Source organism: Meriones unguiculatus, chromosome 1 (assembly GCF_030254825.1).
Source record: "Meriones unguiculatus strain TT.TT164.6M chromosome 1, Bangor_MerUng_6.1, whole genome shotgun sequence".
Taxonomy (NCBI): Eukaryota; Metazoa; Chordata; class Mammalia; order Rodentia; family Muridae; genus Meriones; species Meriones unguiculatus.
This window is the reverse complement of record NC_083349.1, coordinates 104,413,170-104,428,307: the sequence shown is the minus strand read 5'-3', so window position 1 is coordinate 104,428,307 and position 15,138 is coordinate 104,413,170. Positions and strand designations below refer to the sequence as shown.

General features: G+C 43.1%; 1 protein-coding gene across 1 annotated transcript in view; it reads left to right on the top strand.

The window, feature by feature from the left end:
- The first annotated feature begins 2,028 nt into the window (after positions 1–2,028).
- The window catches only part of Ttc27 (tetratricopeptide repeat domain 27), a 125,391-nt gene continuing 112,281 nt past the window's right edge, over positions 2,029–15,138 (top strand). The window contains exons 1-5 of the mRNA XM_021652589.2: positions 2,029–2,318; positions 2,880–3,057; positions 4,778–4,907; positions 7,331–7,471; positions 12,683–12,785. Coding sequence (XP_021508264.1) covers positions 2,219–2,318; positions 2,880–3,057; positions 4,778–4,907; positions 7,331–7,471; positions 12,683–12,785 — 652 coding nt within the window. The 5' untranslated portion in view covers positions 2,029–2,218. The remainder of the gene's footprint in view (positions 2,319–2,879; positions 3,058–4,777; positions 4,908–7,330; positions 7,472–12,682; positions 12,786–15,138) is intronic.

The following is a 15,138-nucleotide window of genomic DNA, read 5'->3' as shown; positions in this document are numbered from 1 at the left end:
ACATTAAGGTAAAATGAGTGATGTCTGATTTAATGTCCCACCTTTAAAATGTGCTATCTTTGAGCCAGCTGAAAACACATTATGAAGGCATCGGAGAGAAGGCCCAGTCCTCAAAAGTACTTGTTGCTCTTCTAGAGGACTTGAGTTCAGTTCCTACAGTGGGCAGCTTTATAGGCCTGTGACTCCAGCTTTATAGGCCCTAGTGTCCTCTTTTGGTCTTCACAGACACCAGCATACACATGGAGACACACAGACACACATATACATAGATAACTTTTTTTTCATAAAGTATTATCAAGGTCCAGAGGGATGACTCTGCGTTAGGTAAATGTGGCCGGGGCAAGCCTGGCAGCCTGAGTTCGGTCTCTGGGATGCATACGGTGGAAGGAGATCTGACCCCTGTAAGTTGCCCTCTGCTCTGTGTGTGTTCAATGCTAACAACAACATTGATGATGGTGGCACACACCTGTGATCCCAGCACTCGGGAGGCAGAGGCAGGAGGATCTCTGTGAATTCAAGGCCAGCCTGGTCTACAGAATGAGTTCCAGGACAGCCAGGGCTATACAGAGAAACCTTATCTTGAAAAGAACCAACCAACCAACCAAACAAACAAAACAAAACAAAACAAAAAAAAGTTATGATGACACTTTTGAAGAGGATCCACTTTTCCATCTCAGAACTCCAACAGGCAGACCTCTGTTAGTTTGAGGCCAGCGGGTCTACATAACAGGTTCCAGGCCAGCAAAAGTGACATGGTGATACTTACCACAAAATTACTATCTGAATCCCTTCTTTCAGGGTAACAATGTTGTCTCATGTAATATGGTAACACACCCATATCTATTCCTGGATCTTGGTCAAAAGACTAAATGTTTCTTCTAATTAGAAATTCCTGGAAGCACAGGGCAGAGTTATTACAATGTCAGGTGAAGGTCCTTGTTCTGTCTCAGTTCTACCTTGGGCTGCATTTGGCTGCTGGTGTTTCTCCTCAGTGAAGCACAGTGAAAAACAGAACATTTATTCTACTTAAAAGAAAGAAAAATAAAAAGAAGAGGCAAACAGCAAACTTTGTGCTCAGCAGCTGCCATGCTGGCGGGAAGATCTATTTCCTTGCAGGTTCCTTCTACTTCACCTTAAGTATTCTAGGATCTACCGACTGACTTTCAAAAATTTCCAAGCTGTATCAAAACCAGACCTGTTTTTCATCTCTTTAAAGAAAATTTTCATCACTATTATTATTGTTGTTTTCAAGTCAAGGTCTCTCTATGTAGCCTTGGCTGTCCTGGAACTAACTCTGTAGACCAGGCTGGCCTCGAACTCACAGAGATCTTCCTACCTCTGAGTAGTCTCGAGTGCTGGCATTAAAGGCATGCACCAACACTGCCTTTAATTTTCATGTGTATGAATGTTTGCCTGCAGGTATGTAAGTGTACCACCAGGCAAGCATGGTGCCTGGAAAGCCAGAGAAGGGCACCCGATCTTCTGGAGTTACAGGTGATTATGAGCCATCTTATGTGGGTGCTTTGTCCTCTGTTAAGCCATCTCTCCCGGCGGCCCCCACAGTCTTAGCTGAGGCTAGCTTGGGACTCAGGGTGAAGCTCAGGCTGTCTTCGAAGGTGCAGCCACCCTTCCGCCCCAATCTCCTCGGTGCTGAGATTACACTTCCAGCTTGGTTTTCTGGGTTTTTCAATCATCCACAGGAAAACCTATGCCAAGGAAGGAAGTTCTAGCTTGGGGCTCCATTTGAAGAGGTCAGTAACTTCTAGAGCCTGCGTCCATCTGTTGGGAGAAAAGGCTCTGTGCATTAACCTCCAAGGACTTGGTTTTTCCTCAGGTGGTCGAGTGTTTTCACGCAGAATTTGCTTCCAAGTAAGCCTCTGTCTTCCCTAGCAACAGCCCTTAGCTACTGAGGTCCGGAGATACTATACCACAACCTCGACCCCGCCCATGCCGCCAGCCGCGATCTACTGCGCATGCTTACAACTGAGTCTCTGGTTGGTCACCTAGGAGGAAGCCGAATAGCGCGAGTATGTTTTCCCAGGGTGCCGTGCGCTGCTGTCATGGCTGCCCCCATGTACCAGTCTCTTCACATGGGACTCCAGTCCTGTGGGTGTCTTTAGGGTACCGTGGCCGTTAGACGCCCGCGACTTTGGACGCTCCTCCTTCCGCTTTCCTCCTCTCCGTGCGACCCTCGTGGCGCCTCGTTTCGGTTGCAGCGATGCCGGAGGTGATGTGGATTCCGGAGCTGGCGCTTCTGAGGGGCTTCCCCACGGAGGCGGAGCGGCTGTTATGGAAGCAGGAGGGCATCTCTGGCTCAGGTAGGAGAGAGGCGCACCTTTAGGGAGTCAGATGAGCTGTGAGGACAAGGGATGCCAGCCCCGGATATATAGGTGTCAAGAGAGAGGAAGTTTTGCTTGATGGCCCGAGATGTGGTGGTCTGGGAAAAGTTCCCGAAAGACAGACTTGAGCTGATTTAAAAATTTTTAGGACTGGCAAGTAAAAGAGAGTTTAGCAGGAAAAAAAAAAAAAAAAATCACGGTTGAGGCAGACCTCAAGTAGGACTTGTGGAATAGAAACCTTTCTATGCCAGTTGGAATCTTTGTAAATTTCCGGAAGAAGGGTAATATGCCGAACGGCAATACACCTGTTGTTGTTATTATCTCTGGGTGAGGCCTCCACCTTGCTGCTCATAGTCGTTGTAGGTATCCTGTAGTTCTAGGAGGGGTGTTGCCAGTAGGATGAGAAGAGTTTGCTCAATGCTTTGTGATTAATGTGCAGCCAAGGTTATACCTTTTTGCATATGAAGATATTTATATAATGGATTATCATCTACACTTAAAAATTCTGTTGCCTTACCGGACTCACTTTTTATATTACAGATATTGAAGTTTTCTTAGACATGCTCTTGGAAGGGAGCTATGAGGCCATGTTCTTACATTCAGTGACACAAAATATTTTAAATTCAACAATGACGACTGAAGAAAAGATTGACAGCTACCTGGAGAAGCAGATAGTAAATTTCCTGGATTGCTCTACAGATTTGGAAGAAATTGAAAGGTAGAATTTTATTTAAATTTCCACAGAGGAGCACATTTTTTTAAATGGGGGGCTGGAGAGATGGTTCAGTGTTTGAGAGCACTTACTGTTATTTCAGAGGACCCGTGTTCTATTCCCATCATCCACTTGGTAGTTCACAGCCCTACAACATCTAGTTCCAGGAGCTCCAACACCTCCTGACACCCATGAGCACCAGGCGCACACGTAGTGTATACATATGTACATCCAGGCAAACACTCATATGTGTCAAATAAATAAATGAATAGAATTTGAATACTTTCATGGTACCTTGACACCATAAGGCCCCACTATTTAGCAGTAGGTAAGAAGCCTGGACTCAGATGTGCCGAGTAATCTCCGTAAGTCTCTGGATGAGAAGGTCTTCCAGAACGAAAAAGGAAAGTGGTGTAGGAGCAGAATGAGCTTTGTATATGAGAATGACACATACTTGTCACTGCTAAACTTCCCAAAGCTTAGGTCTGATGAGTGTTAGCCATCAACTCGGCTCCTTTTATGTCTCTTGCTTTTTGTTTTGTTTTGAGAGGCTCTACAGACTCTTGCTAAGTAGCCTTGTCCTGGAACTCACTATGTAGGCCAGGCTGGCTTCAAATTCACGGAGATCTACTTGCTGCTCTGCCTCTCAAGGGCAGGGATGAAATCATATACACCAAAGCGGGTAGTTTATTTTCTTTAATGTGTAAACATACCTTGAATCATCGTGCTATCTCTAGGTTACTGGGAGATGCTTGTATTTATATTTACTATGTTTCAGATTATTATCTCTGAAGAGATCAGAGAACTTCGTATGTTTATAATGGAACCCTCAGCTTACCTTTCTTCCAGTAGGATGCCTGCACACTAGACTTAAATTTATGTTAACTTAATGTTTTTGAAGATTATTTATTTTTATTTTATACGTATGGGTATTTTGCCTCTATCAATGCACCATATGCATGCAGTGCATATGGAGGTCAGAAGAGGGCAGCAGATCCCTGGAAATAGACAGCAGCCATGTGGGTGCTTGAAATAAAATCTGGGTCCTTTGGAAGGGCAGTCAGTGCTTTTAACCACTGAGCCATCTCAGCCCTAGATTAAATTCAGTTTAAAAGTCACATGTGGCTAATGGATTTATTGGACATTGCAAAAATAAATTGTACAACATTAGGATTGTCTCAACTATTGTTTGCTTATTTTTTCCTCAGTCAAACTGAAATTAAGTAGCATGCAGAAAGGCATATGGTGATGGTGGTCTATTGTTGTTTATTTTTTGTGCTGGTTGCTTTCTGTCAACCTGACACAAACCTAGACTTATGTGGAGACAGGGAAATCTTAATTGAGAAAACATCTCAGCAAGATTGGCCTGAGCAAGTCTGCAGGGCATTTTCTTGATCAGTGATTGATACTGGAGGCCCCAGCTTACCATGGGCAGTGCCACCCGTGTGTGGATAGTTCTGAGTAGTAGTAGAAAGCAGGCTGAGGAGAGCCTTGGACAAAAGCCCGTGAGCCTCATTCCTCCACGGTCTCTGCTTTAGTTTCTACCTTCAGCTTCTGGCCTTGCTTTAGATTCCTGTCTTGCTTTAGGTCACTGGTGACGTGTGATCTGAGGGTTGTAAGCTGAAAAACCGTTTCCTCCCCAGCTGGCTTTCGGTGTTGGTGTGTTCTGTTTTGTAGTCATAACAATATAGACCTTAACTAAGACGCTTACCGTTCTTGTTTGCAGACAGCAGCTGGTGTTCCTGCTTGGTGTGGGCAGCTTGCAGCTGTTTGTTCAGAGTAACTGGACTGGACCTCCGGTGGACTTGCACCCTCAGGACTTCTTGCCGTCTGTTCTTCTTGAGCAGTACAGTGAAGTATGGTTCTTGAAAATGTTAGATACTTTTTTTTTGTATGATTCTTGTTAAACAAGTGTTTGTAAATTGGAGTTAACAGCTGGGTGGTGGTGTACCTCTTTAATACCAGCACTTGGAGGCAGAGGCAGAGGCAGGTGGATCTCTGAGCTCCAGGCCAGCCTGGTCTACAGTGTGAGTTCTAGAACGACCAGTTCTAGAACACAGAGAAACCCTGTCTCCAAAAGCCAAAAACAACAAAAATTAGGTAGGAAAGAGATGACATTGTGGTTTGCCCAAACTACTAAGAATGCTTGTTCATTGGTCTTCTGACCTCTACATGGATGTCATATCATTTTCATCAATTCACACAGATATACACACACACATCATAATATGTGTATATCACAGGCATGCACATTTGCATGCATACACCACACAAAGAATGTCTGCTTTACACTTGGCGCCTTGTTGAGAAAGTAGACGTGATTCCTGTCATAGAGCAGAGCTTATGATGGCTTTCCCTAGATCTTGACCCCTCTCTTCATTCAGTGGTTATATGGGCCTGGGGCTGGTAAGGTCCCTTCAACTCTTTTCTTGTGGGTTTTCAGTCTCCCCTATTTGAGATCTATACACAGTTGTATCTTCTTTTCTATTTTGGTGATACTGGGAATTGAACTCATGGCTCAGCATGTTGGGCAAGTTCTCTACCATTGAGTTTAACGCCCAGTCCTTTTCTTGTGCTTTCATCTTAAGAAGTCTGGGCAGCCTGCATTAGAAGACACTGCATCGCATCCCAGTAGCATCTCCTGACTCCCTGCTTTCCTGAAGCACTCTCAACAGTTTTTTGTTGCTCTTTCCGTGCTTTTCTTCATAGTGGCTGTGAGAGACTCCTTAGGAAACATACTGTTTAGTGTTGCCTGGTTCGGGCCCATAAGTAAATGGATAAGTAAAGTATGTGGATTATTTTTTGACTTCTCTTATTCAATGATATGTTTGAAATGATCTACTCTTCTCCTCTTCCTGTTCGTTTTTTTGAGACTGAGGCAGGCTCTCACTATATAGTCATGGCTGGCCTGGAACTCACTGTTAGACAAGGCTGATAGAGATCATCCTGTCTTTTCTTCCCAGGTGCTGGAATTAAAGGTGTGTGCTACTACACTTGGCCTTGTTACTTTTTGAAAAACAACTTTGTATATGTGTTTGTTTGTGTATGTGAATGAGGGTGTGTGTGTGTGCATGTGTGCATGTGTACCGTGTTTGTGCTGTATGAAAGTCAGGGGAGGTTGCTGAATTCCTTGGATAGATGCCTGTGAGACATGGTCTGGTTGCTGGGAACCAAGCTCAGGTCCTCTGCAGAAACAAGTGCTCTTAACTGCTGAGCCATCTCTTTAGCCGTTTTCACCTATTTGTTGAGTCAGTCTTTGACTGGACCTCATTTTCACTGGAGGTCATTGAGTTGATTAAAATGACTTACCTGGAAGTTGGGTCCTCCTGTCTCAGGGTCCTCAGCCCCAAGCCTTCCTCTTTGGGGAGCCTTCTGTTGCTGCAGCCTTTCGTCTGCCCATTGTTTGCTGAAAAGGACCTGGTTGGTAATCTTCATTGATGGAAATTATGAAGTGGGATGAGCTTCATGATTACCTTTACCATGGAATGAATCCTAAGTGAAATACAAATATGTCCTGTATATATTATGCTGTTCTTGTAGGATTACTTCTTGTTTTGAGACAGGCTTTTTTATTGTGTAGCCCTAGCTGTTTTCAACTCACTCTATAGACCAGGCTAGCCTCAAACTCACAGGGCTGTGCCTGCTTCTGCCTCCCGAGTGCTGGGGTTAAATGCATGCACCATGTACCCGGCAAAGCGTTACCTCTTATCGAAGTGGGGTTCTGTAGGAAATGTGAAGTGATAATGCTCACTCACTGCCAGCATTTTTTCAAGTTCTCCCTTCCTTCCTTCCTTCCTTCCTTCCTTCCTTCCTTCCTTCCTTTCCTTCACAAAGGGTTTTACTATGTTGTTTAGTTGCCATCAACCTTTGACCTTAAGATCTAATCATAATTTTTTTTCCTTTGACCAATTATGGAGGAGGCCCTGCACCTAACATGCATACAGCTATTTATTGTTGTAGAGGTGGTGGGACTTGGGAGAGTGGAGCCGATAATGAGACGCTGTTATGCATTAGTCAACTTTATTTAAATCATCAGACAATTTATGCTTTGAGGGTTAAGAAGAGTCACCTGAGTAACACATACAATCACAAGGGCAAACTGCACATAGCTGGTAGGCTTCATGTGGCAAAAACAATTACACTCCTATCGTCTGTGTAATTAATGAAGGTTCTCATTTCCAAGCTGAAATATTCAAATATTAGTTGAAATATTTGTATGTTATTATGACATATAACTTAATGTTTTCTTAAGTTGTGTAACCGTACACACCTTTTTCAGGTCAAAGGACTAGATGCTGCTATTACGGGTCTACTCCTTCTAGATGGCGAATCGGTCTACAGCCTGACTTCAAAGCCCATACTGCTGTTACTAGCACGCATTATCCTGGTGACCATCAGACATAAGCTAACAGCTCTGCAGGTAAGGCCATGGAAGGCTCTGTGAGCGTTCTACAAGGGTCCCTTTTGTGCCTCTTAACAGCAGACTGATGCCTCCTGTGTCTCAGTATAGTTGGTTTTCTATATCCTCTTTGAGAATTTAAAAGTCTCACAAAAATTAGGAAAAAAAAATATTTTTTTGTGAGGGTAATCTTGTATAGGATGAGATTGTATTGAGCCTCTATAATAGATTTTCTGTGTGTAAGTGTATGTCTCTGTGTGTGTAAGTGTTCATTCTTTGACTCTTAAGTAAAGCTTTAGAAGCACCGATCATGGTCTGTTACAAATTTGAGCTAATGATAGATAGTATCAGTGAGAATTGAAGGGATCTGAATTACCAGCTTCTGGGTTTTTATTTTTTTATTTTTTGCTTATGGGTTTTTGTGTTGAATGTAGTAGAGAATTTGTTGAGTATTTTTTGTGTGTGGTTTCTTTAGGTCTCATATACAGCAGGGAGGAGAAACACACAGAAAGCTGATAGGCCCTAGGACTGGCACACTGGCAGTCTCAGGTTTGGGTGGAGGCTGTCAGCTGTGGAGTGTGTACTCTTCATGGTGACTGCCTAGCTCTACTGTAGGTACTTTGAGAGCAGCCACAATCTGTTAAGAGATGGGTTGAGTTGTGTCCCAATAAAGCTTTTTTTTTGTGGCTGGGCATGGTGGTACACACCTTTAATCTCATCAGTCACGAGGCAGAGGCAGATGGATCCCCAGAGTTTGAGGCCTTTCTGGTCTACAGAGTGGGTTCCAGAATGCTAAGGCTATACAGAGAAACTGTCTTCAAAAACCAAGAAAGAAATGACTGACTTTGATGTGGTTGTTTTGTCTGCACTCGTATCTCCACTGTGTGCATGACTAGTACGTTGGATCCTGAGATGGGGGTACACATGCAAGTAGAGAAAAGCTGGGGGTTCTGATGGAGAAGCTGCAGCACCTTAGACGTTTAGTGTGTTTATTATGTGCAGCTGAGCAAAGAGTCGGGATTATTGCATGCAGCTGAACAAAGACAGTTAATATTGGTGGGAATAGTCTCTGGACAGGAGCAGTCTTCAGGCTGTAAACGTGGCTGTGGGAGAAAGCCACTGTGGACTTTTTCTGTACACAGTATCAATGTCTCCACATGGACCAGGGAAGGCCTTGCCATTTCCGTGAGCCTCACCTGGAGGTTTGTTTTTCCCTGACCTTCACTTGGCCTTGCTATTTCCCTAAGCCTCAAATGGGAAGGCCCTCAAATGGGGAAGGTCCCTGACATGGCCATGGCCATGCCAAGCAATACACATTTACTCAGGATTTCACATGCTGCGTATGTGAGTGTGCACCATGTGCATGCCTGGCACCTGCAGAGTGCAGAGGAATTTTAGTGCTACACCATGGCTTCTCTGGCAAGGGATCACATTCAAATGCCTAGGTCTGTGGGATCTAGCTGGAATATAGACACACCCTTAGTATACACCTTTAACCCTTTGGCTGGAATACACTACTATAATCCCTCTGGCCCTAATGGATTTGGCATACCTTTAATCCCCCTGGCTGGAATACACACTGTTAGTACACACCTTTGATCTCAGACAATGACCTCTAGTTGAGGGGTAGACAAAGTGATGAATCAGAGAAATATTTGACAGAATGAGTCAGAGATAGGATATGCCCAAAGAAAGAGAAACTACTTAAGAGCAGTGCAGACAGAGAGAGTGGAGAAGAGGAAATACAGTACAAGAATACTATAGAGTTTGTGCAGCCACTACAGGACACTTCAGTAGCGTTTGGTGCATTTCAGTTCGTGGGGTTCAGAGGCAATTTTTCCAAGCAGAGCAATTCAGTGAGAAGCTGAGAGAAGCCAATTTGAATCATTCAGCTTGGAGAGGAGTTGAGCTAGAATAGCTGAGCTGAACCAGCCAGCCAGAGTTCAGAAAGAACTAGAAAGGATGAATTTATTCAGCAGTATGTTTCGGGAACATTGTAGGCCTAGGTTAGCAGAGGAGGTTGGAAGCTGAAGCCTTCATTGTCCGGACTTGAAGATTAGGTTGTTTGAAGGCTAGAAGCTTCCAGGCCTAGGCCTAGGGATAGTTAGAAACACTTTGGGCTCAGCCCAAGCCATGTATTCATAAAGCTTGGATATGGCTCTCAACTCATTCCCTCAGCTGAGGAAATAAAAACATTTACAGCAGAGACCAGAAGGTTCTTAGATACCATATGGGTGTCAAAACCCAGGTTCTCTGGAAGAGCAGCTAGTTCTCTTAATCTTGGAGCCATCTTTCCACTCCCACCCCTTGTAGTGGCACGATGAATATTTACTGTAGCTCCTCTTTTTAATAAATTAATTTTGATTTTAATTGTGTGTGTGTGTGTGTCTGTGTAGAGCATGCAGGTAAGTGCACATGCTGGAGGAAGCCAGAGGTCTTGAGTCCCTTTGGAACTTCGGTTGTATGTGATTGTGAACCACCTCATGGGTGCTGAGAACTAATCTTGAGCACTTGGCAAGAGCAGCAAACACTTTTAAGCAATCCACTATCCCTCCAGACACAGTATGGTTCTCTCAATGATGCTATGAATACCATTTCTCTCCTGAGTGGTAAAGAGGCAGCACATACTTATGTAAGTTCATTTCAACCTTTGAAGTTGCTATTTCAGCAATGAGGGGCAAACCCACGGCCTTGTGCCTGCCAGGCAAGCTTTGCCAACAGGTTAGACGCCAGCCCTGTTTTACAGTCATTTTTGAGTCAATCAGCTCCTTAAAGAAATGTATCCTGGTGTTTACTCTGATGTTGGTGGATTTGTATAAAAGACACACCCCCTGTCCCTGCCCTGTCTACTCAGTCTCAGGACCAGAATTAACAGCATGGATGTGCTGAGTAGCCTCAGCCTTGAGGTCAGCCCACAAGGCTCTTGCCGTCTCTCAGCTGTGTGAACTTAGGCCAGGTGATTTCTCTAAGTAACAACTTCCTTACTATAAAATGGAATAAGAGACAGGGTATAGCTCAGCAGTAGAGCAGTTGCCTACCATGGTGAGACTCTAGGATCAGTGTCCACTACTCAGGGAAAAAAAAAAAAAAGATGAAACCTCAAAGAAAATGGGTTCCTTTTTGACTGTTCTACTGACCCTGCCGTGGAGAAGGTTCTTGGCTAATGTAACTTCTCAGTCACAATGTATTGACTATGATAAGTTCGAGACATAAGGCTAAGAAACACTGTCTTGCCGGGCAGTGGCGGAACGCACCTTTAATCCCAGCACTTGGGAGGCAGCAGCAGGCGGATCCATGAGTTCAAGGCCAGCCTGCTGTATAGGGGGAGTACCAGGACAGCCAGGGCTACACAGAGAAACCTTGTCTGGAAAAACCAGAGGAGAAAAAGAATCACTGCAGTAGGACTGCCAGTTTAGTTTTTCCGTTCTTCGGTATTAAAAGGCCTTTGTATTTCCCAGCAGAGCTGAAGGGAAGCTCTCAATCAGTTCTACACTCCTACCTACTATGGTTAAGTCACAGAACTGAGTTTAGAGTTCAGTGCCTTAGGTCATATGTTTTCTTAACCGCACAGCCTTCTGACTAGAGGCAACTGAATTCCCTTGTCTAGAAAGGGAAAGAGTTAAGCCTGACTCATTCTTTGTTCTGACAGCAGATAAGGGGAGGTCTTGAAATGTAGGCTGACTTCATTAGCCTCACTGACCGGAAAAGAGGAAAGTGAGGGAATGCCTCAGGGAATTCTGTTAAAAATGATTTGAAACTACCTTCCTCTTAAGATAATTCTACTTCCCCTCCAAGGACTGAAAAGCAGGATTAGTAATTAAAAAGGATTTCCTTGCAAAGTCGGCAATTCATTTGTGGCTTCATTTATACACACTTGCTGTGTGTAGCTGATTGGAAGGGACCCTTCCCCCTTTCTGTGGTACTGAGGCGTGGACATAGGGCCTGGAATGTGCTAGGCAAGTGCTCTGCGTACCTCCAGCACTCTCACTAAGTTGCCCAAGGAAGCCTTGAACTTTGATCCTTCTGTTTCAGTCTCCCAAGAGTTGAGACTTATTACTCCAGGTCTGTGAGAAAGGCACTCCTTAATCAGATGAGATATTAAGTTCAAGTAAAAAATGTTTTTGATAACTAAGCATGATCTATTAGTATTGTTACTAAAAGGGAAAATTACACATTCATGTAATATAATTCAGGCTAACAGTTTTGTGATTCTCTTATTTCTGTCTCCTGAGTGCTGAGCTTGCTGGTGTGAGCCATTGTGCCTGACTAACTTTACTTTAGATGACTCAGTGTATACTCATTATTCATATTTTAACAACCCCTTTAAAATATGTATTATGACTTGCACATGTATATAGACATGTACAAGTATATGGCATGTTTGTATGTCTGTATACATATACTCATGTATGTAGATATGAGTATCTGCAGAAGAATGTGAGGAAGGTGGGGTTCGGGTAGAGAACAGAGACTGTGTGTGTTAGTATGGGGTGTGCCCAGTGCATGTAGGGGTGTGTGTGTGTGTGTGTGTGTGTGTGTGTGTGTGTGTATGTGTGTATGTGTGTATGAACGGGTATGGGGTGCCTGTGTGAATTCATGTAGTCCAAAGGAGAATGTCTCATGTCTTTTTGTACTGCCGTCTGCCTTGCTTCCTCGGGAGGGGCTCTCTGAATCCGAAGCTCCCTGTCTCTGCTAGGCTCTCTGGCCAGTGAGCTTCTGACGTCCTCCTCTCTCTGATCCCTGCTTCTGAATCATAGTCACTTTTTTTACATGTGGCTTTTTTACATGAGTGATGGTCTGAGCTCTCAGGTCCTTATGTCTGTGTGACAACTGCTCTTGCTTGCTGAGCCTTCTATCTGGCCCTTTCTGTCTTTTTTTTTAATTTTTTTTAATAAAGAGGTATTGGTCAAGCAAGAGCAAGTATGAGTGAGTTAAAGAAGAGGCTGTTGTGTGCTCAGTAGGCACCTCAGTTAAGTTGTTGGTACTTGGGTTGGGAAGGGAAGGGAATGGAGCACCGTGGCGAGTAGGATGCTCCCTTGAAAGGAGATGCTAAGTCTGAAGCAGCTTCAGAAGACATGCAGCAGGGTTAGTTACTGTTGAGAGCATGGCGTGCAGGACTAAGCTTACCTGGAATAAGATTTATGGGTGTAAAGATATTCCAGAAATTAGTCTCAGTGTAAAGTTTTCCCCTAAGGACCCCTTAATTTCAGCTTACATGGTGCTTTTTTCTAGAGCTTGCCGTGGTGGACTTTGAGATGTGTGAATATTCACCAACAGCTGCTTGAGGAGCGCTCACCTCAGCTTTTTGCTCTTGCTGGAAATTGTATTGATCAAGGTATGTAGCAGATTTAAAATTATTTATTATTATTGTACATGTGCACAATAAACGTATGCATGTGGTGTGTGTATGGAGGTCAGAGGACAGCTTTGGAATGGATACACACTTTATTTTGAGATAGGTTTTCTAGCTCCCTCTGTAGACCAGGCTGGCCTTGAACTCACCAAGACCCATCTGCTTTTGCCTCCCAAGTGCTGGGATTGAAGGCAGGTGTCATCCCCTCACCAGTGACCTTGTCTTTTATTTTTTAAAAAGGGAAGATCAGTTTTGTTTTTTAATTATCTGCTTAGAAAGCTGAGGTAGTCTATGTGGGTCACTGTATCTTCTCTCTCTCTCTCACCCTCTCACCCTAGAAGGGGTCTCATCATATAAACCAGATTGGTCTCAGAGATCTGCCGACCTCGGCTTCCTGAGTACTGGGATTAAAGGGCATGTGTGCTACCGTGCCCAGGTAGGATACTATTATTTTCATCACAAATTACATAGAAGTATTTTAATATTTTCTTTTGTCTTTTATTTTAAAATTTTATTGGAAACAAACTTTAGTTACTATTATAATTTTTAAGAGGGCTAACTAGAGCTGGAGTAAATTAAGATAAATTATATACGGGTTAGAAAATTACTGTTTCCTATGAAGAACTAGAGGAAAAGCTCAATTTTAAAAACATTTGATAGAACATACATTTTATTGAGGATGACAGTGGAAGACAATTTTGCATTTGTCTTATTGTTCTAGTAGTTTATAACATTAAATAGAAATTCTCCTAAACATGAACTAGAAATTTCCCAGAGCCACAAAGCAGACATTTTTGCCAGTGCTTCCTGATGCCCCTGTCTGTCCTCTCACGTTTCCTGGGGAGGCCTGTGAGGAGAGGGCTTTAGGTACCTTTGCACTTGCTTCCAGGCTCCCTTTGCTTGTAGAATGGCTTTTCTTGCATAAATTGCCTAGGAGGGCTGGAGAGGTGCTCAGTGTCTTCCAGAGGAGCTGACGTCAGTTTCTAGTGTGCAGTGGCAGCTCACGTGAAATCTGATATTCTCTTCTGGTCTACACACCTGCTCTGATGTGCACACATGTATGTGTAATTAAAATGAAAAAAAAAAATCTTAAGAAAAAAAAATTAGCCAGGCTTGGTATTCCATGCCTATAATCCCAGCACTCAGGGCAGCAGAGGCAGGCAGATCTCTGTGAGTTCAAGACGAGCCTACAAAGTGAGTCTACAAAGTGAGTCCTGGACAGCTCAGGGCTACACAGAGAAATCCTGTCTCAGAAAAAAAAAAAAACAAACCCAAACCAAACCTAAAAAAAAAAAAATTAAATAAAAAAAAACCCGCAAATTACCAAACAAACAAAAGCAAAAGCAAACCTTGCTATGAAGGAGTATTTGAATACAAATGAACTTGAGATTAATAATAATTTTTGATTTACAAAGCTGGGGTTTGGTTTTGGCTGTGCCTGGCTCCAGGGCCTATCCCGAGTGTGGTGCAGATGCGACTGTGTGTATGAATGTGTGTAGTAGGGAGCCAGGGAATAGTTGCCATAGTTTTCGTGGCAGTGCAGTGATCCGTGTGTGAGGGAGGTAGCATACTGTGAAGGCATGTATCATAACTGCAGGAGTCTCCTGGATTTTTTTGGAGTCTGTCACCTTCAAAGGTTTATCTATATGTTAATAAGATAGGCTTGCATATAGTGGATTGTAGTATATATAGTAATTTTGATGACTAGGTGATTGGTTAAAACTAATTTCCCAATTTTTGTTTTATTAGGACAGAAATATGTAAGCATATGCTAATTTAGATAAAATGGACATCTATACATGATTTAAAAGGAAAGTAAGGAAATGTATTTAGTCAATATAAAAATTGATTTATTCATGTGTTTGTACCAACTCTTTATCTTTTTTGAGGATTTTAGGTAATGTCAGCATGTGGAACAAGTGAGAAAAAAAAAACCCACAAGAGCCTAAGTATTGTATATATGTCAACAGTTATTCTACCCTGGGAATTTATACTTGACTTGAGATAGCAGATTAATATAGTTATATGGACCTGTAGTAGCAACGATTTGTGAATTGAGGCAAGATAATCTCTTGAGCTCAAAAGTTCTATCCTAACTTGGACAACACAGTGAGATCTTGTCTCAAAACAAAATAGTAAAACCTAAACCAATTAATTGGCTTTCTGTACAGTACTACATATTTGAATGTATCCAATTTATCTTTAAAGTTTTGTTATGCTTTTATGTGTGGGAGTTTTGCCTACATGTATTTGTGTGTACCACATGTGTGAGGTGTCCTCAGAGGCCAGAAGAGGGCATCGGATTCCCTGGAACTGGAGTGAGATGATTGTGAGC